The following is a 24,371-nucleotide window of genomic DNA, read 5'->3' as shown; positions in this document are numbered from 1 at the left end:
TCATGTTAATGCACCCAAATCTCTCGTGAGTTTCCGATTAATCTTAAGTGGGTTCTAGTGTAGCCCCTCAGTGGCTTTTCTTTAACTGATACATGGAACAGGATTCATTTAATATTATATTTAATATATGATCCTAGAAAACTGAAAAGCAGTCCAGCTTTTTTATCCTTGGGGATTTAGGTATTCTCCTTATTTTATTAACTTCTGTTCCATACAACACTTGGCCTAATGAAAGTCATATTCTGTGCTTAATCCTTATAGTCCTCTAAAACTGGCATTACCCTTTTTATTTTTATATACTTTTAAAAATCTTGGCGTGTATTTTCTCCAGACTTCAAGGCTTGTGAGTTTCTAGGCTTCTCACATGAAGACGTAGTTTTCAGTCCAACAGAAATTTGGTTGTGTGTGTTAGGATTTGAAGCTGAAAGGTGAGCAGAAGAAGGAAGTTTGGGAACCGCTAGTAGAACTGTACAAGTAGTATTACTCACAGAGAGGTTACAGTTTCTCTTTGCCACTAGAGTTTTGTATACTTCATAGGGGATATCTGTGTGCATATTCTAGTGCAACACAGCTGATCCCATGTGCTAGCTCAATATCTAGTCTGAGAATATTTAATGCTTTTTCTATTTTGACTGAACAGTTTGTGCAAGTGATTTGATTCTGTGTAGGTGGTTTTGGTCATCTTTTACTAATAATTCTCTATATAGAATGTATTACTTTATCCTCTCTTCAAAACAAGCTACTACTTTGTGATAGTCACTTAAGTGATGTTATTGTGTTCCCTAAGAATATGCCCTACTTGTGAGCACAAAAATGGTAACACATTCTCATGGAAAAAGAGCTTTTTTTTCCAAAACCATTGTGGCTGCTATTGCAGTAATGGGTTATCAAACAGGCAAAATTGTATGTGTTGTCAATGGCTACAATATAATTTCATTGACTTACGATGTTTAAAGTGAAGGCATGATGGTAAGCTTATATAAGGTGTCACATTGAAGTAATTGCCCACCAACTTGGTTTTATGGCCAAAGAGAACATTTTAACATCCAGACAAATTTTGAGGACACTCTGGCCTGTGTGGAAACACAGAGATCAAATTATGTGATTAAGAATTCAGATAGTATAGGGCTGTGTACTTAACCCAAGAAATAAATGGATGAAGTAAATGTGGGCATAAGTAAATGAGAAAGTTGATTTAAATCTACGAATAAGAATTTGGTCTAAAATCCAAGCAAGCACAAAAGTGGGTGGTCACTGGTTTTACTCAATCCAAATGCAGGCAGCTTTACTTATTCGATGTTTGCCGAAGTCTCTCTGTTTATGATTTCATTACACCAAGACTTGTGTTGGGCGCTCTCCCAGCTGGCGTGTTGGGTTTGGAGTCAGGTGACAGGCAGGAGCCCGTGTTTGGGCCCAGGGGAAGCACAGGAGCTGGGGCTGCCAGGCCTGCCAGCTGAGCCGAGCTGGGCTGAGCTGAGCTGCCCAGCTGCATGAAAAGGGAGCTCAGGGAATGTCAGATGTGTGGGTGCTCCACCCGTTTTCCTAATTGCAGATCTGAATTGTTGTATGGGGCTGGCTGCCTGGAGGTAACTTGTTTCACACCAGACCGCATGGTGGTGCGGTTTGGCCTTGTGACTAAAACCATGCTGATAACACGAGTGTTATGGCTGTTGCAGAGCAGTGGTTACAATGTCTGTACTAGAGGTGGCGAGAATTTGGGAGAGGACACATCTGGGGCAGGTGACCCCAAATGACCAAAGGGATATTCCATACTGTGTGATGTAGTGTTCAGCATTAGAATCTGGGGGTAACAGGACGTTTGTGATTACAGTGTTTGTCTTACAGTGTAGCTCTTGTGCATACGGAGGCCCTGCTGGCCTGGAATTAGCTGCACATCTGCCTGCCAAGGGGAAGTAGTGGAAAAATTTCCTTATTTAGTTTTGCTTACACATGCATCTTATACCTCCCCTATCAAACTGTATTTATATTGATCCACAAGCTTTCTCTCCTTCCTTCTGTTTCTTCCCCATCGCATAGGAGAGGGAAGTGAGCAAGCAGCTGTGTGGGTGCTTGGCTGCTGGCTGGGGTCAGCTCGCCACAAGAGCGCAAATCTACAGCAACTGTGGTAACCACTTAAACCAGAAATAAATGTGCTGGAAGAAAATCTCAGTAGGTTAAGGACTAAGACCCATCTACCTGAATTATAAGTAGAGTTGTTTAGAATGTCAACATTAATAACTGCTTGGAAAATGAATATTACTGAGGAAACAGCAGTGCTAGCCCCAGCTATGGAAGAAAAGGAAAAGGAACAAGGATAGGCCCTGATAGCAGTAAAGGTGAGCTCTGCTCCACTCCTGTTTTACAGGGCTTTACTTTCCTGTTTTCCTTCTGTGTAATGAAGATCTGCTTTCCTAAATTTTCCTTGAGCTCTTCAGGCTGGGAGGATGGAAGGCACACATTGTACCAGTGAGTAGCAAGAGAGTGATGAAAAACCATCTTTTACTCCTTGAGGACCCTTTGAAGTTGCCCCAGTGTTGGGTTTCCCAGGCACATCCAATACCTGCAGCAGGTCTGTGAAATGAATCAGAAGTGCCACCAAGTTGAGAAATGGGAGAGACAGATTTTTGTTGATGCAAGGATTAAATTGGTTAAGTATGCATAGCTTGGTTATTTGCTCAACACATGAGAAAATGGATATCAGAAGCAGGTAAATTGTCAAAGGAGTAGGTTAATAAAAGGAATAAATGGAAGTAATGGGATTAAATTAAGAATGGGCCACTTAAATACGGTGGAAAGTGTCCTAACAGTGAATATCATTAAAATTTGATACCTATTGTTTGAGGAAAGCGGGTATTCATAGAACTTTGAGTTAGATGTTTTTAAGCCCTAGAAAAGCATAGATTGAGAGAGACTTCAGTAGAGGCTCTGTGAGGATAGGGTAGATTACTTTGCGCAATTTCACAGGAATGCTTAAAACACAAAACAGACACCTTTGCCCCGCTCTCCCTTTTGCAAATCTGTTAAACAGACGATAGAGATTAAGTAAATTGGCCAGCAATGCGTAGAGGTTCAGCGGCAAAACTAAACCTCCAAGGAAGGTGCCAGCCCTCCTATTCTAACCACCTGGTGGCAAACTTCCTCTCCCACAAAGAAAAGGCTATTTTTCATTAAGAGGACTACTGGAGAGGGCAAGGGGTGGCTTGAAAACATGTTCTCTCCCAGCTGTACCTGGAGCTTGCTGCAGGAAACCCAAGTGACTCTTCGTATTTGCATACACAAACTGTAAATTCATGTAGCCTATAGGTTCAGAAAACTAATGATAAATATGGACATAGGAATTAGCTTTTCCTTACAAGTAAAAAGCAAAGATGATTTTTTTCCCCAAATACTTAAACTGCATGAAAATAATTTAAAATTAACAAGTAATGTGAGATTGGGATCAAAACTCTTGTTCTACGTTTCAGTGCATTCTTTTTGTTAACTTCAAAATGATTTTTAAAAATTATTATGGGATATTTTTATATTCATTTTTGGTTTGCTAACAGATTTTGTAATGGCATGTGTATTTGTGCATGAGTTGTGCATATGCTTTGTAATCCTACAGATTGAAAAGAAAAATATCTGCAAATTATGCCATGTCTCTAAATAATAATCATTTGAAAATTATCTATTATGTTCAAACCCCATATATATATATATATTTTTTTTTTTTTAAATAACAAAGTTCGTAGCAGGTTGAAAATTAATTTGAGACTAATAATATTATGAGACTGTTTATGCTGACCTATGCTTTTTTGAAACAACTAAACTACATTTAGGATTACCTGTTGGAGTTTTGTTATCGATTTCAGTGACAAGAAGATCAGGGCCCTTGCATAGATTTCAGTGATTTTTTTTGTTCATGGCAAGATGGGTTTATTCCTGTTGAAGCAGATGGCAGCAATCCAAAAAGCCTCATTGGGAAGAGAATTGGGACTGCTGAATAATTTTTATATATGTAGTATATGCACATGTATATACACACATTATATAGGTATGTGATAAACAGCAGCAGGTTCTTTGGAAAGAGTTTTCTGCTGTTGAAGCAGAAGGGAATCAGCAGCATTTGTGACTGTGCCCTCCAAGCCGAGCAGCGATGATTACACTCTAAGGGTGGAGCTGAGCAGCCCAGTGGTGTTGGCCGGTTTGCAAATAACAAGCACAAGCAACGAAGTGTTGATGTAGTTGCATGTTTTGTTTTACTCTCTGATTCGGTTTTCTGCCTTAAGATATAATTTGTTTAGAAGGATTTTCCTTAAGAAACAATAGGGAGCCAATGGCAAATCATTGTGTGGCAACTTTTTTAAAAATAAAAGCAACAACAAAACCAAACCAAACCAAAACCAAGCAAACAAACACACCAAACCCAAGCCAAAACGCAAACACAAACCAAACAGTATCTAATAAATAATAGAATTGTTCCTGTAGGAAAGTGCTAGCAGATCTGGAAAATGCTTCATTCATTGTATATTGATAATCCAGTTACTGTAATTGCTCCTAAAATGATCAGTAAGTGTTACACTGTTTTCCTATTGTAAGGCTGTAAACAGAAAAGCTGCTGTTGCACTGCTCTGAATTGAAGTGATCCTCCTATACGTCCAACACATACTGTTACTGTGTGTGGTGTGTGACATATCCTACCCCAGCATAATGAACAAAACATCGGGAGTTTGTACATATACCTGCAACTTCCAGCGGATTAAGGCCATTGACAAAAAGGTGAAGCACCCTTTGGGCTTCAAGTTCTTAGAGAAAACCAAGTATATATGCAAATTGCATTAGAAAGAATTATGAAGCTGTGTGATAAAGGCATGTTGAATTTGGAATACATTTAATTAGAAATTAATATGTTGTGATCTCCAATGTGAAAAGAAAGCCGTGGTACCCAGGTGCTGATGAAGACCTGGTATGAAGAAAAGTAACTCTGAAGATCCTCTGTAATGATTAAAAAAAAAATTGCACTCATTTATCAATGGGAAAGGCTTGGAAAATATAAAAAGCATAACATTATTGATCTGCAGTATTTGTGGCATTATTAAGTATGTTTACCAGTTATAACAGCAGGTTTTGCTATCCAATGAGCTCAACATAGGAGAACCATAGGAAAACTGTTTGGGTTTCTTACTCTTAACCTGGGAGCTGCCCATTTTATGGCAGTGCATCTTCTAGTATCTGGACAAAGAAAAGAATGTCTTAGCCTGTGAGGCTCAGTTCAAGTAAAGCTTTCAGAAAAACAAACAAACAAACAAACAAAAACACGAGAAAAGGTTGCTTTATTTCACTAAAACTAATATGTCCCCGTTTCAACAAATTTTCTTTTGAAGGTGTTACTTCGTCTTTGGAATTTCTGGTAAGAGCCAGGGAAAGGCTCATCCTGAAACAGAAAGTGATTCTGCTGATATGGCCAAGTCCGTGGCTGGCTACAGAAGCATCTTGATTAGGGTTTTCCTAGATCAAATGCAAGTAATTGAATTAGGTGCTGAGCTAGGTTACTGTTTAACCCATGCTTTGATTTTTAAAAATTCAAGTTAATGGTTTTTGGTTTACAACTTGCAAATCCTGACATGTTACGTAAAATCAAGTTTTTGATTAACTAAGAGGAAAGTCTCTTTCATTTGCTGTGACTCCCTTCTCTGCTGCCTAGCCAAGTTTCTCTCTCATACTTGATCAGTGTTCAAAAGTGATTGTAAATTTGTCTTTGGTGTGGTTCTGGATGTGCTGATTTGTAAAAGAGAGCAATTTGAGCTGAATTCTGGCTTTCATATTTCTTTCCTCAAAGTTGTTTCTGGTACGTGCATGGTAGACAAAGCCTGAAAAAATGAAAATATATAGAAACCATATGTAGTAACATTTAAATTCTGATTAGGCCAAACTAGTATTGTTTGAATGCTTTGTGGTGGCAATCCTGCTAAGTAGTTTTTTGCCTAGGAAAGACTAACTGCATTTCTTAGTTCCAAAGAGGCCATTTGTGGCTTGTTCTTTCCCATGGAGAGCAGAAAGATTATGTTGATAAGGGGATGCTTTAGGTTCCAGAAGGATCTTTTAACATATGTAGCGTGATCGTCTGGAAAGAGAAGCCTTGTGTTTAAGGCCACTTCAAAACAGAAATAGAGCAAATATTGAAAAAAAAAAAAATATATATATATATATATATAAAAGTTTTGGAACTGGCAGGCTTGTGAAAGAGCTCTCGTGAAGATAGTGAAATGATTTGGTAAACAGGATCATGTTTCCTTTAGGTGGTCAGTGTGGAGACTAGAACAACCCAATGTGAAGTCATTTTCAGGGTGAATGAGAAGGTTTTGTTTTGATAGCAAATTTCCTTTGGACAGCTACAATATGTGTTTATTACATGAGCACAGAATGGTATTTTTTGCCTTAAGAGGTGGGGTGTGAGGGTTGTTTGTTTTTGTTTTGTTTTGGTGGTTTTTTAATGGAAGACAATGTCTTCCTCTTCATAATGGAATTTTTTTCAAGTCCTCTGTTAAGTTGGCCCCACAGTATACAAGTTTTAGAAAATCCCAGCTATTCTTACAAGCTTATAATTTTCTGCATGGTTTCTTATGTTTGATGTGGCTCCCTGCAGAATAAAACCGACAGAACAGTGGGAATCATCCACTGCTCCTATGAAGAAAATGTGTCAAAGTTTTACTCTCCTGATAGGAACCATCTTCTAATATCAGATTTAGTTGCACTGCATCTCCTTCTTTTGGGAGACCAGATGGCAGAAGAGAAGGAAATATCTTGATTCAGTGATCTTAAAAGGTCATTTTCAGCCTAAATGATTCTATGAAATGAGTGGGAAAGTCTCTTTAAGGCTTATTCCACCATGTTGGCCCTAGTCAAAAATGGTCCTGCCTGTTCAGCCTTTGTCCTGTCATGATCTGCTGGGCCTGATCTTCTGGCTTCTTAAGAATCGGGTCAGCTTTTGTGTGTCTGCAAGAATCTTTAACTAGAAGAAGACTGCTTTCCCTCACCACTCCCAAGACTTGTTATTTCCCCTGATGGCTGTGCGCTATTATCTGTCATGTGTTTTGAGGATCATGACAGCTTCCCAGAATAGTAGCTTTTCTAGCTAGTGACCTCTGTATGCATACAAACTTCTGCTATATGTCCATGTATTAACAATCTCCTTTTCAGTAAGCAAGAATGTAATTTAAATGGAGGAATCATTATTAGAACTCTTATTGTCCTAACAGAGGAAAGTTTTATATAGCTTCACCATGTACATGGTAGAAAACTGTAAAGATGAAATGGTTTGCAACAAGAGCAGAATGATTTGTAATTCAGGTTAATAATTGGATCAGAAGCATTAAGGTCAACTCAAGAGTTGAAAGCAATGTTTACAGTAAAGCTTCTGTGCTGCGTGTACTCTGGCATTAGTGATTCTGAAGTTTCACATGGATCAGGAAAAACACAAAGTCTGGATTCATACATACGAGAGTCTTTCTTTCTCAGCCAGTTCCAGAAATGGCTTTTCTGGACCAGAGGTGCAGCAATCTCCTACAGTGGTATAGTCGTTCCTCACTCTTTCTGTGGTGAAAGCAACATCCTTTGCCTTTCTTTCCTGTTTGAAGCATGTACATTTAGAGCAATAAACCCAAGTTGATTATAAAATGAATTGTAAATGAATTGATTATTGTATATGAATTGATTATGAAATGAATAGCCATTTACTGCCGTGCAGCTGCTGTGTGCATATTCCCATCCAGCAGCCTATAGGCAGCAAGTTGCAGAGCAACCCGACCAGCAAATGACTAGGACTTCTCTCATGGACCTTTCAGCTTGCTCTCCATAGGTCTAAGAAATGTCTAAAACATTTTCAATAGGAAATACCATTTGATGCAGTGAGGATCAGGGATATTGTTTAATGAGGGTTTTTTTATATATTATTTGAAAACCATGTTGCAGTACCTCAATCTCAAGATACAGTAATTCAAGGGATATTGCCATATAACACCTTAAGGAAAAAAAAAAATAGAATATATATATATATATACACATATAAAATTCAACTTTAGGAGTCTTAAAACTACAATTAAAACCTCTAAAACCCCCCTTTTATTTTTTTTTCTTTCAGAAGCTATGTTATACTAACTAGCGCTAATCATTTCATTTTCCAGAGGACTTAATTTTCAGTAAATAAATGGAGACCATCCTAGCATTACTGCCTAACCTGAGAAGAATATTTAAATGAAAGCAAGCACCATGGGCAGTGATAGTCTCTCTAACTTTCTAAACTAAACTGTTAATTGAAGTTCAGTACTATAAATAACCTGATTATAATTAGGCACGGGTTAATTAGTTAGCTGCGTTATTTTTAACTAGAAAATGCTCCTTTTTAACTGCAGCCTGGACACTAGATGTGAAGATGAGTATCACCAGAAAAATACCATGTCCAAAGTCACACAAGTCTGGAGAAAAGGGAGAAGAAAAGAACTGTGGTGTTTGCTACAGATATTTTGATGAGAATAAAAACCATACTAGCTGAAGAGAAGTGGAGACATTTTGAGGTGATAATATTCATATTGAGTGAGAAGAGCCGGGAATATATTTGCTTTGTACTGTAAGAGGAAGAAGAGGTAATACTGAAGATTATAGTAAATTAAATATGAGTAATATAGGTAATGTAAGTAAATACGTACTGAAGTAAATACAAGATCAAAGTAGTGAAGAGAGATCAATGATCATGTATCAGCAGACTTGTTTGTTTTGCTTATGGAAACATCCATCCCATCTAAAGGTGGTGGTACAGGTGGCTATGAAGAAAACGAGGAGATTTTTCTCTGTAACTTTTTCTGGGGAAGTGACAGCCAGGAGGTAGCAATGGTGAGAGGCCAGCAGGGGACGGAGTGCTGATTATAAGTACTTTGCGTAAACTAGACTACAGGTAGATGGGGATGGAGGAAATACCAGCATATGAGTGACAGCAGATTAAAAAAATGTTTAAAGAAAAAAAGAATCAAAGAAGGTTGTCCATGAAAATTGTTTTTTATAGAAAAAATTGAATATTTCTGGAAGCAATAAGATGAAGAAAGAAGGACTAGTTCCTAAGAGGAATGTAATCCTGAATGTCACTGGTACTGGACACAAACTAAATCCAATCCTTTCCTCTCAGTAAAGTCTTTCTAATGTATTCCCCATTCAAAACCTATAAGCTAAGTCTTAGAACAGCTTTATCCAAAGTTATGAAGGTACTCTGTCTTGACTAAAAAAAAAATTAAAAGCTGCAGTTTTTGGTGTAGTCATTAGAACAGCGTAAATTTTATGTTTATTGGTAGTATAATTTGAGTGTTTGCTCAAACGTATGCAATGTGTTATGTCCCAAATACAAGTCTGTGAAAGATCAGAATCTTAGAGGGGGGATAGGATTTATTTAATGTTTGGGGAAAACAAACAAACAAAAACCCAAACCCCAAACAAACAAACAAACTCAAACAACAACAACAAAACCAACAACAAGCCAGAAAATTAAATTCAAGTACTTCTAAGCCAGAGAAATATAAGGGCAAAATAAAAAGCAAAACAAAGGATCTTACTTTTTCTCCTAATTAAAGTAATTAAGTTCAGACCAACAATGTTTATGGTGCAGTAAGTACAAAATTTAGACCAGTGGCTAAACCAGTGCATTAAGATTTTATAAAGCCCTATCATTATCCAAATCCTACATTAAGGATAAAAGTAGTTTGTTCTCCCATTTTTAGACTCCTGCCTAGGGCATGTTTCTTACAAAAAAATACAGTTTCCTTTAAAAGCTGTCTTTGATTACTAAATAGTTTTTGCTTAGAAACTGCACCTTTACCCTTAAAGTGCAGAGGCAAAGCTTTTAACACAGTGATAAGCGTTCTCCTGTACTTCATACAGTGCTGCAGATAAGAAGGTAAAGGTTTTGTTTTTTAAAAGAGGTAACCAGAACTGTAATTTGCATTTGCAAATCCACAGAGTTTTTACTGTTAAATGAAGCCCAACAGCTTAAGTCATCAGGGAGTGAGTGAGTTACAGGAGGTATGAGCCACCCTTAAAGGAGACACACAGCGGGGAGGACCACTTGCTGTACAAAAATGTCAGTGAGATCTCATAGAAAACAGGCAAGTATGGAAATACTGGTGCTAGTTGGACAAGAAATAGATGACAAGTTATTTGAGTATCTGCGAGAGATGGTGTGTAAAATTTGTCACTACTTGTGTGGTATATACCGGTATGTTTTGAATAAGGGGATTGTAATTTCTTAGTTCTCATGTAACTAGAACTTTGCTCTTGTGGTTATAAAGCAGTCTGACATTGTGAAGCATTATATCCCTTTTATGTACCCTTGTCTCTTACTAAAGCATATCAACCCTTTTCACAAAGTTCATTTTGCTGGTTTTTATGCATTCTTAGACTTTTTAATTTTGGATTTGAAAAGCTAAAAGTTTTTTGTGGTGGCTGTTGGTCAAGTCAATGGAAGATTCTGTGTTATGCTGTAAAGTGTAACCTGACCTTTAACACCTTCCAAACGAAACCAAGCAACCAAACAAAAAAACCCCACAAACAAACAAACCAACAACAAAACCTGAGCATCAAGCCCACACACATCCAGGGCAGCAAGGAGAAGAAATCCTAACGGGACTACCCACTAGTTACTAGCCACTTGCTATGCACTGGAATTAGAATTTATTGCACTTTTTGTAAAAATAAGAGTTTTTACTCGCACATAATCCACTGCAGAAGTGACACGTTCTTAAGTATGGAAAGCAATTGAAGGCCTGGAGACAACCTGAAGTTAAAAAATGTCAATTTAAAAAAAATGTTTTTGAAGGAAACAAACCTCCTCTCAACCCATCATTTTGGTGATTTATTTAGTCCTCATGTAGACTAGAATTTTAGACAGAATCTAATCCATCTGCTTCTAGAGAAAGTTGTCATTCGTTTACCACCTGACAGAGAGAGCTACCCTAGGGGTTAACTACAGGTTCTGGTACTGTCTGAGGGAAGGGGCAGCAGTTTATATTATTTCAGTTTTTATAGTCCTCAGCTCTGTGTTTGCAAAGCTGTTTTAAATTCACTGCTAAGAGTCTGCCCAGCCACACAAGCAACTCTGTTGATGCTTACTGCAGTGCAGGTCTCAGTGATACCTTGCAGCAATGAGTTCCACAGGTTTTCACTGCTTACTCTTTGGAAAAGTATATTTTATTATTACTACATGTACAACTTTGCCATTTCAGTGGAGGCCCCTTTTCTCCTCGGGTGAGGTGGGGTGAATAGTTCCTGCTCTACGTTTTCTCAATGCCATTTATTATTTTGTATACTTTGGTCATGCACATTCTTATTCGTGTTTTTCTGTAAACCTTCCCAGTCCTTTCGATCTCTTTATCATTCTTACCGCACATCTCCTTCTGATGTATCTTTCTTAGATGGGCTGACCAGAAATGAACAAAGTACTCCAGGTGAAGCCGAATTATTGATGTACATAACAGGTAAAATCCTGGCCCAAATGAAGTTGCTGGGAAATCACTGACATCTGAGGGCTGAGGTTTCTCCCAGGGCTGTCACACTTCCTACATTATTCTTCCTCCCATTTTTCATATATTCAACTTCAAAATTTGGCAGCTGAGACTTTAATGCAGAATCCTACTGATTCAGCATCCTCCGTTAAATTGCTGTTAGTCCTCAGATTAGCAGGGTAGCTCTGCGGACGGGATTAGTTCTGCTCCCCCAAATACTTTGATGTGAAGGGTCAAATTTTGTCCCGATTCACACTTGTTACGAACAACTCTTGATGTTAGTTTTGAACATCTGAAATTCAAGGGCAGCAGCCCAGACTTTGAAACAATGCTCTTTGTGTTCACAGTGACCTTTAGCTGCAAAGTCTGCTAAAATAAATTATTTAGTGTATGAAAGCAAACAAACAAAATTTTTGCCTCGATAAATGACTGTCCATAACGCAATATGAATATGAGGCCAAACAAGTCAGAGGGTTTTTTTTTATAGCATCTGCAAGAGAAATCTGTTAACTTCTGTTTCCTCCCCAGAAACATCTAAGAAATGTTCAGATTGTTGCTGGCTAATAAATACAGTAAATGAAATGTTAATAAATCACCAGCAATTTAGCCTGACGATAACATGGATTGACCACATTGATTAAATTGATTATGTTTCACATATTTACAATATGTAGACACAAGCCTAATTTATTTTCTGAGGAGTTCAAGGTAGGTATCAATGGTTTAAAAAAAATGCAAACCAAAACAATGGAGTAATGTTTGTGGTTGCTATCTGCAATAATCTAATGCTGACAGAGAGCAGTATTTTATTTAGTAATTAACAGTGTAAAGGGGAGAGAAGCTGTCATGTTGGTTCTTAAGCTGGGGAATGTGATGAAAGATGATATCTGCGATCTCATCCTTTCCACTTGTTTAGGATTGTCAGGATGAGAAATGTCAGCATTATGAAAGCTCAGCTCTGCTCTTGATATGATAAAACCCTTCAAAAGCCAGTCTTTCTCTCCCTCTCCCCCCTCCTTTCTCCCTCTCCCTCTCGCACTTGCTTTTTTTATTTATCCTGTTTTGTTAGATGGCAGAAATATAATTCTTTTCTTTCTTCCTATTATAAGCCACCATTTTTGTTTTATTATATGTTTCACAACCCCTAATGCCCCACTGAAAATTACCTTGTTAAATGACAGTGTTTCAAAGCCATGAATCCTTTCCACCATTCCCTCAGAGGTTTGAAACAGTCAACAGACTGTAAAGAATAAATAATAAAAAAGTATTGATTATTTTGATGACTGTGAGATTCAATTAAGTATTAATTTTGCCCTCCAGTGGACCTATCAAGGTATTCAAAAGGGAGGATTCGGCTCAGCTAAATGCGTGCTGAGTGCTTCAGCCTTAAATAGGGAGAAAATGTGTTTACCTACAGTATTTGAAGAGGAGTGCATTGATGCACAGAGTCCAATATTTAAGTGCTGTGCAAATTAAGCCCTGGTGACAGTGACATTGTTTTCAGCGATATGAGTATTGACTAAAGAAGTGCATTTGATGACAGCTTAAACTATTTGTATTGATTAACATTTTCATAGATTATCATGTGTCATATCAAATTCACTTTTCAGACACGAATACATTAAAAAACCCATAGGCAAACATCGACCAATGTGAGGACGGGGCAGAGGGAACATGCTAACCAACCTACTTGCTCGCTGGTCACCTGTTCTCTGCATAGGAACCATTTAGGCATGAACTTTGCAATAAATAGCTGCCAGAGAGCGCAACAAGGTCACTTGCTCCTTTCCTTTTTTTAAAACAAAAAGTTATTTTCTTTTTTCTTTTTTTTTTTTTTTACTCTTTTTACTCTGGTTTCTGTGCTGTCATGATATTATGCCTGTTAGTTTGCAAATGGAATATTAGGGCATGCTTGGAAATAATGCTTGACCCCCAAATGTCCTCAATGAGCAGAAGATAAAACAGATCCAAATCATCAAGAAAAAAAATAGATATAAGTGTAGTGTTTTACGGGGGATATAATGTCACAAACACAAGAATAATTGCAAACTGTTTGTGTAAGTATCTTCCCTAATTTTCTTTTAAAAAATTGTTTCTGTGGGGAGTTTTAAATTTTATTTTCTAAAGAAAAAATGTGTGTTTGTGTGCGTTTTTATGGACTTTTGGAGCATAGTATCCCAAAGACAGGGTTAGAAGAAATCTGTATCTCTGAGCGTATGTAATGAAATGGCTATTTGCTGATGTGTATTTCTTTTCATAGAAATGCTGGAATGCTATAAACCGTGTATTTGATGTTGTTAATGTTGTACAGCTGAGGATGCCTCTTTAAATCACTACGGAGCACTTGCAGGGCGCTCCTCTTCCGTGGCGTTGGAGCATACAGGAATTTCTTTTCTTAGTACGTTAAGGACAGGGTGAGGTGTAAAAACATACACACACACACACACACACAGACACACACACACCAGGAAAAAAAAAAAAAGAGCACATCCCACAATTAAAGCTGTGCTGGTTATGTTGCTTTCATAGAAGTTTTTCTCCAAAGCATCCTGAATGTCTCACATGCTAGTTGAGCTTTAATAGGGTGGGGAGTAATGGAAAACTCATTGGATCTGTAATAGCTCTTCACTTGACTGCAGCCAGCAATAACAGCAGGAGCAGCCAGAGATAAGAGAGAGAGAGAGAGAGAGAGTGTGTGTATGTGTGTGTGAGAGAGAGAGGGAGTGGAAGAGAGACTATACGCACACCAAAGCTGCCACTTTTTTTTTTTTTCCCCTCACTCCTTTTTTCCCCCCCCATCCTAGGATCCAATGATAGCTGGACAAGTCAGTAAGCCCTTGCTGTCACTGCGGAGTGAAATGAATGCAGAGTTGAGAGGTGAGGACAAGGCAGCTACTTCAGACAACGAGCTGAATGAGCCCTTGCTTGCGCCTGTGGAATCAAATGACAGCGAGGACACTCCCAGCAAGCTCTTCGGTAAGTCTGTCTAGGTATTTCATTTCACTGCTACCATGTTGTCCGGAAGAGCAATCTCCCCCCCCTGTTCTTTTTTCTCTCTTTTTTTTTTGTTCGCTCAATTTTCTTGTAAGTACGAAGGAGTAGCTTGGAGTGTGCGTACAGCCCTCTGCTCCCACTGCAACTGGTTACCTGAACGACAGTGTCAGTCCTCAAAACTTTTGTCAACAATGAAGTTATTTTATGCAAGTTGCAGATGTTTTATGTTTTCTTTTGATTCGTGGTCTCTAATGTAAGAAAATAGAGGGCATTGTTTTCTCAGAGTAGTTCATTAATGTTTATTGTGTCAGAGGTTGATGTGTCTCATGCTACCAGTTTTTTCTAAGGTAGGATTAAACTGAAAAGTTATCATTTCATATGGTAAAGCTGGCTGAAGAGAGGTGAAACATTCCCATAGAAAACATTCTGTACTGAATAAACAAAGGCTACCAAGGGTACTGCACATGGAGCTAGTGATTTTGGAATTTAAATTAGAAATGAAATAGTCCTTTTAAAGCCTGTGCAAAGAGAAATAATATTTTGAATTTTTATTTATTTGTAAATAGTCTAAGTTGTGGCAGATAAGTGTAACTTTTCGCAATCAAAACAAAAGCAGCAAGAGTGACACTCCAACACAGACATCTGTCATTCAAACGGATGACACCCTGTAAACCAACTCAAGCAACTCTGATCTCTAATCAGAAAAGGGAGCAGAGTTGTTGAGGCGCGCGCTTGAGTGATAGATGTTGATAGATGTTTGAGCTGGAGCAGCGCTATATGGTACATAGTGATATTTTGGGTTTAGAGGGATTGCTTTCCTGAAGGAGTTCCTTTTAATTATCTCCATTTGTGACTTGAGACAAACCGTGATAGAAACGGAGCATTTCCTTATTTTACATGATTGCAAAGGTGGAAGTTGAGGGGAAAAAGATCTTGTTTAAAGGGAATGAACCTCTAAGGGAGAGAAGGTGAGAGCCCATTTTCTAAGATTCAAGTTTTGATTTCGTAATCTGCAAGGAAATCTGTAGTAGTGTTCAGATTTCAGTATTGTAGCTACAGTAAGGGCTGCAAGCTTTTTTTTTTAAACAAAAGAATACATGCAATTTTATTTAAAAATATTCTTTACTCCTGACTAGAAGATACAGCACAAAATGTTTTACTAAACAATTTCACTACAGATATGGGAAAATAATAACAATTTAAAAATCCTAAAATTTAATTTCTGGATTGCAGTAATGACCATTACTGAATATCACATCCTTTAGTGATCTTTGTTTCCATGGAAAGCATAATTTCCATTAGCAGTTTGAATGTTCAAAAAGCATATAATAATTGTTTTAGCCTGTTTCATCCAGAAAATAATTATTGTAATGCCTATAATTCAGAGGGCTATTAGTTGTCTAGAGTAGTATAAATATCTTCAGCTCTGTTTATATATTTTATTTGCTCAAATGTTTAGGATGTATCTATTAAATATAGCAAGGCATGTACAAAACAAACCCCTAGACTTTTAATTTGTGGGTACTGAAATGTCTGGTTTTAGATCATAAAGGCAATAAAAGGCAGGATATTTTTTGAGCCATTGTCATTTGGATGCTCTGTAGTGATAGTGAAATATTCACAGACACTTTCATTAGAGTTGCCGTATGGGATATCAAAATGATGTGCAACAATACTGTGTCTCCTTCTGAACTGCAAATATAATTTATGGCCCTAAAAGCACTAATGAAAAAGCTACAAATTAATATATTGTGCTGTTTCTATTGGGGAGTGAAGGTGTTTGCCAGCCTGATCCTCATACTGGTAAAAAGATGTTCCCAAGTAAACGAAAGTAGGTGAAATAGTTCAGCTGCCTCCGTATGAACTTACGTACCGTTTTTTGAGGTTCTGTTACAATCGTGACAGACGCCGAGGATCTTTTAGCAGCTGCCCTTTTCAGTTAATTTTAGTAACTTTGAGAACATAAGAGAAAAGACAATTTCAGTACATTTCAGGATCAAACTAAGAAAAAATATTTAAAATAAAGATGATTAGCCTTTACGTCATGGATGCATCCCTTAAGATAGATTTGCAGTGAACATAAGTGTAGTTTTGTTTAAAGCCTTGATGCATAAACATGGAGCGTTATTCTATAGCTGTTTCTCTTTGTTTGATGTTATGAATAGCGTGTTAGGAATGCATACTTTGGGCCTTTATTTGCAGTCTCTGAAATTACATTATTTGTGAACTTTTTTTGACATGAGATGGTATAGAGATTGTCAGTTTTCTCCTCCAATTTTCTTTCATGTGATCAGAGAGAACTTTCTTTTTACAATATAACATTTAATACATGCTGTGTGAAAATTTGCCCAGAATCTGTTAAGCAGGAGAGGGAGGAGCATTTTAGAAAGTCAAGGGGAGGAGACAGGTCCATAGAGAACAAAGTTTTTCTACACTGCTGCTTTCCCATTTTTTTTTGAAAAATTTGTGAAGATCGTGTACTGATTTAGTTGGAATGAATGACCAGCATTTGAGTGTTTTGTTGATGTTAGCAATATTTCACAAGACTTATTTTCATATAGATGAACAGAGTTGAATGATTAGATGTGAAAAGCTTTCTTCTTTCTTGCCGGACACGTTCTGCTTAGCTTCTTTTGATGGACAGGTTTATTTCTGCAAGGACTTGTATTGCTTACCTGTACATTTTCCTAAAAATCCTTCTCCTTTTCCTCAGACTTCCTTGTTGTGGTATTTCACTGAATACTTTAGAAACACTGGGTATTTATTTTTTGTTTTGGTATCAACACAATTAATCATAAAAATGGCAACTCTTAAACAACAGTCCCTGCTGCACGTGAGGAAAGGGCAGGAGTACCATTAATTATACTTATTTTGGAGTTAGGAAGATATGCAGTAAACTTTTGTTTCTCTTATGGGTGCTTTGCTATCAGTGACAGAGCAGGTGAATGCTGCAGCAGCTTGGGTCTCAGAAATAGCAGCATGAGCTGGACTAAGTTTCTGATGATCTGAAATAGCTGCCACCTGAAACTGGCGTGCAGGTGATGCGCTTTGTCACTGCGGTGCAGTTGGTACCTGTGAGTGATAACGGGAGCAGCTCTGATTTAGAGGGGTTGTGTCTGCTTGTTTGTGTGCTTGATTTCTCGTGGTGCTGGTGGTTGGTTTTTTTTGTGTGATTTTTGTTTAGTTTTTGTGAAGAAAAGGCTGTCCTGTAGTCTGAGGGTTTGCATCTGTAATCCTCCACTTGTGTATTTATACTAGTGGACTTTTTGGAAACTGCATACCTGCGTGCAAAAGACTTGGTACTGAAACCATGTGCAACAAGAAGGGAGTTGAAAACATGGTGAAAAACACTTTCTGAAGTGCAAAATGTTGTTAAAGAGACTCTATTCTGAAACACGTTAGCTCAGCAGTACAGTTTTGAAGTGTGGAGTTAGCACAGCTACTGTGTTTCAGTTACAGAAATCCCAGTTTTGCTGAGCAGTATGAGGTGAAGTTGCTTTGTGAGACATCTTGTAGCATTTGTTTACTCTTTAAAATATCTGTGAAGAAGTATCTCCTATTTTAATCATACAATGTGATTGAGAAACTGAGTCTGGCCGCTGACATTCGTGGCGGTGTCATTTTGAGATCAACTTGCCTTGCTCTGCAGTGTGCTTCAAAACAGTAACCCAGGCCAAATGCCCTGGCTCTTCCTAGGGAAAGTTTTGTTAATGCTAAGTAGTAGCTTCACTTGAATAGATGCATTGGGATTTGATCCTTAGTTAATTAATGCTAGCTTCCATTTTATACAGTGTCTTTAAACAAGTTTGGAATAAGTTATGGAGTATTGGCCTGAAAAAATCTTAGCTAAACATGAGAGGTTTTTTTTTCTTACTATGTAATACTATAGCTGCTGAGATTCAAAAGTTGGTATAGATAGCAGGGATGTGTATTGTGCGTAAAATTATCTGTACAGTAAAAAACCCAGGAAAGAAGTGGCTAGCCTGAGCACTAGAAGATGATGTGGACTGAGGCTTGCTTTCCTGGGGTTAGATCCAGTCCTTAATTTGTTCTTAATTGAAGGTAATTTGTGACATAATTAGATGATCGTAAAAAGAAAGCCAGGTGTGCACTTGCATATTAAGGTAATGTTATTGTGTTATAAAAAGTTGCTCTTTAAGATGGAGCCTGTAGTTCTACACATCAAACTTATAGAAATAAAGCTGTACCTATATAGTGAGTGCAAGACCAAGCCTATAATTGTGGAGCACAAGTGTTTCCTATTTAATAATTGCAGGACAGCAAAAAAGAGACTGCATTTATTTTTTTTTTGTCCGTTCACAGGTTCTGCTTCAGTAAAATGAAATCTTAAGTTTCCTGTTCTGAATCTGAAGACTGTGGTTTCATTTGGTTCACTACCATTCTTTTGCCTTTTTTTTGTAATGTTATGTATGCTTGAAATACAGATTGGGGGTATGTGAGATAAATGAATCTGCACACATTTCTATAAACAAGGGTTTACTTTCAAACCGCTGCATTGGCTTTGGTGTTTTGTTTTCCTTTCCCATATTGTTACCCAAGTTTCAGCACTGCATGCATCTTTCTCTATAAGCGTACATGTAGATGCTGTAGCTGAACAGGGATGTTGTGTCGCTGCTTGTGTTTTGCTAGTAGATGCCTTGTATTGCTCTTTAAGAAAACATTTGTTATCCTTTTTTTTTTTAGAAAAAAAAAATGGAGTTGCCTTGATTAGAATTTATGGCACTGAAGTAATTTCAGTTACAAAGGATAAAGGACTAAATTGTCTTTTACCTCTTGAGACAGTGGTCTCCGCAGGTCAGTGCAGAGGTCATTGCCAGGTTGCTGTGAGGAAGCTCACGTTATTGTCATTAACAGCATATATAGCCTGTGGGGGACAAAAAAGGCATTCAGTCTAAGAGCTTTCCTTTTATTGGTGTATTTGAGGAAGATTCTCAGTGTTTTGGTTCTTTAGGAACACTTTGATAAGGTTTGGTAATTTTAGTGAAAGGTAGCAATGTGTGTTGTTTGCTCTTGCTGCATTTTTAGAGATATAGTGAATGTTTCTGTTGTGGTGGGGAAGTTCAAGGCCCAAATCATCTCAATATTAAAATCAGAGACTTCTTTTAGATACAGCAAACACTTAAACCTTTATATATTCCTATCTCCTCACCTAATTGTATTCAGTAATATCCACATTGTGGGTGCTTTGTTTTGAGACACTATCGGTATCCTTGCCATCCATAAGGGCCATAGGACCGGTCCTGGTAGTACTTGAATGTGTGGTACCTTTATTAAAGCAAGTAATCTGTGGTTTATAGTCATTACAAAGACTCTGTCAATGAGGAATAGATGGCATGTTTACAGAACCAGGTCGTTATATAGGCTTGTAAATATATTTTCTAAAATGTAGTGGTTTCTTTCTCAATTAACGAATAAGTTTTCAAAGAGTCTGAAAATATGGCTGTGTTTTTGAAGGTTATTTTTGAAGGATGTATTTGACATCAGCATTTTAAAATAGGTGTTTGCAAACAGTTAAGCATTACTCTGAATAATGTTGTCTGATCACTTGCAGTTGTGACTGAAGTCAGAGAGGGATGCACTTTTGAATGGAGAGTGAATACCCATTAAAGCCTAGAAGATGTTATGAGCGTTTAAACAGAAAGGATTATGCAATGGTAAGAGAAAAAAAGATCCATCCTTAGCTCAGTGTTCCTGCTGTGCCTCGGTATTGCAGGGAGCTCAGGCAGTGGTGGTTCTGATGCTGGCAGGTATATTCTAACTCTGAAGAGACTGGAGTCTTAACTCCTTCAGCCTTCACTGAAAGCACTGTTGGGCTGATGAAGGGCATATATTGCAGCCCCGCTTAAATTCCCTTGCTTGTATGGAAATAAATCTCTTACTGATGTGCCTGAATTGTGACAAAGACAGCCTATTTCAAAAAAGCAAACAAACAACAAAAGCTGTTTTGGGTACAGAGAAAGTTAATTGTGTGTTGTTTTTCTTTTTGAGACAATTCTGTTTGTTGTCAAATTACTACTTTGCTAATTTTTTCTTGAGCTAAGTGTTCGTTATGTTTCTTAAATGAGGCTTGAAGCCTGATTTTTCTGTATTTATATACAGACTAACTAACATTAGAGAGGGAAGAGAAGAAGAGTAAAATCCTAGTAGGTAATTGGTATTGACTGAATGACAAATAGTTTGTTTTTAATTAGTTAATCTTTCTTCTCTCTGTTTTTGAAGTTATAAAAATAACAACAAACTTAAGAGCAACGTAAGTGGCTGGCTGTTTCAAAGGGGACTTGCCAGCTACTAGACAGTAAACAGGTAATTTGTGAAAGAACTGTTACTTTCTTTGATTGAGATCCTTGCCGGTTTGTGTTTTGAGATTAATAATAGATCAGACACTTGCACATTAAAAAGGAAGCAAACACAGAAAAGAGAAGGAAGGAGGATTGGATGTTTCTGTTGGACTTCACATGATTAGGCAAGTTCTCTGTGGAAATGTGCAGGTGAGGCAGATGGACGCGAAGCTGGATTTGCCCAAGTGTGCACATGGCACCACTTAACACCTCTCTTGATTTCCTTATGCTAAACAAAGAGACAGCGAGTGCTTATACCAAGCTGGCACCCTGTCAGGGGGCAATCTGTATAAAGTTTCCTGCTGTCAGGTTAATAAATTTTTTAAAAATATCCAAAGGCAGAGGTAGCTGTAGGAAGCTCATAGTAACAGTTGCCATTCTCCTGTGGATCATTTTTCTCTTTAATATCCTCTGTAGTGCTTGGTTTTACTTGTTGTGTTGTCTTCCTAGGTTTTGTTCTTTCTGACATTTGTGAGTTTTTTGTTTTAATTCTTTTTCCTAACGTGTTTCTTCTGTTGTGTCCATCATCTGTGGTCCCTTTTTTGGGGGAGAGACGGTCAGAGGATGGGAATATTAGCTTTATGGCTTTTTATACTTTGGTTTAATTGTGTAGTCAGTATATTAATGTTTCTTCCGTTAGCGGTTCATTTTCCGACTACTTATGATTACTGCTAGTACTACCATTAGTACTACCAAAATAACATTATTTTGCTAGATATAAAATAATTTATGATGAGCTCAGTGGTAGAAGTTACATTAAAAAGACAACTAAATTAGAAAATTAATGCTGAACAGGGGCAAAAGTAGAGTAAAATGAAATGTGTCATAATTTGTGTGTTTCAACAGGAATATTATTTTGTCATGGAAAGGGTTTGATATTTGTTAGCGTAAAGTCTCATTTTTCTCTTTTTTCCAATGTATCAAAATCAAAATCAATATCAGTATGAAACAAAGGAAGATTTGTATTGTGACATGTCCTCCTTTATATTGTGATACTGCTTTGATGCTCTTGGAAGCAGGACTAAGCCCTTTTACTTTGAAAGCAGAGGTCATCTAGAGAAGAATAGTATCTCATCCTGGCTGGCTAAATAAAACCTGCTGTTTTCAGAGAGACTGAAATTGCGTTCATTCTCTAGATATTCCAGGGACATCTACATCTGCCGAATCGATGCACAATGCATACCCCTGCCACTCTAGAATGTGTTTGTTTAACACTAAACTACTGCTTTTCTATTCCTAAAAGTAGTTTGGATTTCTGTTATTTTAGAATATGCAAAAAGTGTCATTGGGAGGATGGGAGGGTTTTTTTGTTTTGGTGGTGGTGGTGTTTTGTTTTGTTTTGTTTTGGGGGGTGTGGGGTGTCTTTTTTCTGTGTGTGTTTTCTTGTTTGGTTGTTTGGTTTGGGTTTTTTTGGTCTTATCAGATGTCCTTTCTTTTCAGAAAGGTAAACCATCATTTTAATTCCTTAACAGCTTGAAGTTTTCTTAAGAAGAATGTTACGTTTTAGAAAACAAAGCAATCATGCTACTTGAATGCGATTGCATAAGTTAAATACATATATATTTATGTATATATAAATTATCAGCCAGTGTGACAGGAATATAATGTAAATTATTTTAACGCAATAAAACTAAGAGTCCTAAAACAGTTCCTTGTTACGATGAAGATTTGAATGTTGCACAAATGAGAAATAAAGATTTTCCTATATTAAGAACAGTATTCGCTACAGCAATCTATCATTAGATTACTTCTTTGCAAACTAGCGTGGAGTTTACAGAAGTGCATTAATACTGGCTTTTAAAAACATCTTTGTGCTTTTCAGTTCAGATGGAAATGGTATGGTTTGATGACCATTAGAGACTCTATTAAGCCATTTTCATTTTCTAGCTCAGTTTCCCATCTGACATAGTCCTGCTTTTAAAAATCTTGGGTTTAAGTTGTTGAATAAAGAAGAACAGGCAGTCAGTTGCCTTCCAGCAGAAGATAAAGCGAGTCCTCTCCCAGCCCACACTGGACACACAGCCTGGCCTGGCATTTTCACTGCAAACACCGGGGCGTGTGAAGGGGAAGGTCAGTAAAAACAAAAGTGCCACCTTTCCCTTCTGCCTGTCTCCTTCCTTACAGCCAGGTTTGGAGCTGCTTCCCTCCCTCGCGCTCCTTGGTGCAATTGCACAGCTGGAAGAATATACAGCTGTGCACAGGCAGATGTTGCTCAGGTCTGCTCGAGTGTGTTTTGCCTCTGTGCTGTAGAGGTCTGCTTTAGGTTTCCATGCGTTGTTTGAAGCTCAGCATTTGGAGGGGTTTGCCCTTTGAAGAGGATGATCTAAAACCTGTGTTTAATCAAGAAGGCAGAATTACTTTTCAGTAAATATACCTTAAGGCATACTTTAATATATTGTACCATTAAGTATGTGTAATTATTTCTTGAGACAGCACAGTATTAACCGGAGAGGAAGAAAGATCATTTGAATTCAGTCTAATCTCTTGAGCAAATACAATATGGGGTGGTTTTGTATTTTCTTTTGCATACAATTAGGATTTATTCACATGGTTTAGACATGTCATGTTTGCTCAGCGATTTGAATAAACATGAGGCCAGATTCTGACAGGTCACAGGTGACCGTCCATCACATATGCAGGAAGACCAAATATTTCAAGGGGGGGTATTTGACCTACCCATAGTTGCGTGCCAGTCCGTGGCCTCCATCTCTGTAACGTGGTCATGTTTTGGAGCTAAGATCAGCTATGCAAATGTGCTGACAGGACAGAGCAACCACTCCATAATTATGCTGCCTTCATGTTTAACAGAAGATGGATTGTTGAGCCAGTCCCAGGTTACTGTTACGCCGTGCAGGTGTATGTATGTATTACAAAGGCTCCGTGACTCCTGTGCTGTTTTGCCATGGGGACACAGGCAGAAGCTGTGGCAGAATCAGCATCGGACCTACTGCGGCCAGAGGTGATGTGTTTGTGTCGGAAGCTACATAGAGCTTCCATAAAGGTGGAGAAGTTTTTAGAGGCGTGCATATGGGACAGGTAGAGCAGATTAGCAAAATTAGTCATTCAAAAGTATATAAGGACCTTAAATAGTAGTTATTACTGAAACAAATACTGAAACATGACTAGTGATTAGGATGGAGGAAGGAAATTAGACAGATATATGAGCTCAAAGGTGATTGTAAATGTACAGGCTTGATATTTCTCCTCCTTTCTTATGCTTCTTTGCCTGAAATCGTAAATACTTGGGATTGCAAGTCACAAATCTCTCCAAAGGAAAAATGAAATTTACAACCAGAAGAAAGCAGAAAATGACAATATTTTAATTTTTTTTTCCTACTAATTGAATATACTTTAATCTTGTAAGCACAATAGTTGTAATGATAATACCTAGCAAGAAAAGCATCTGCATAAGTCATTTAAGTTGTGATTTATTTTTTTTTTTCCCCTGGTATGAAGAGTGTGATGGAAACTCTTGTGTGGCTCTGTTGCTGGGATT

At 37.7% G+C, this 24,371-nt stretch overlaps 1 protein-coding gene across 3 annotated transcripts in view; it reads left to right on the top strand.

Annotated features, from left to right (window-relative positions):
- The window catches only part of POU6F2 (POU class 6 homeobox 2), a 305,926-nt gene that overhangs the window by 41,906 nt on the left and 239,649 nt on the right, over nucleotides 1-24,371 (top strand). For all 3 annotated transcript variants that reach the window (XM_021291174.2, XM_065052010.1, XM_065052011.1), the window contains exon 2: nucleotides 14,327-14,498. In XM_021291174.2, coding sequence (XP_021146849.2) covers nucleotides 14,327-14,498 — 172 coding nt within the window. The remainder of the gene's footprint in view (nucleotides 1-14,326; nucleotides 14,499-24,371) is intronic.

Source organism: Columba livia, chromosome 2 (assembly GCF_036013475.1).
Source record: "Columba livia isolate bColLiv1 breed racing homer chromosome 2, bColLiv1.pat.W.v2, whole genome shotgun sequence".
Taxonomy (NCBI): domain Eukaryota; kingdom Metazoa; phylum Chordata; class Aves; order Columbiformes; family Columbidae; genus Columba; species Columba livia.
The sequence above is the reverse complement of the archived record's forward strand: the minus strand, read 5'-3'. Positions and strand labels throughout refer to the sequence as shown.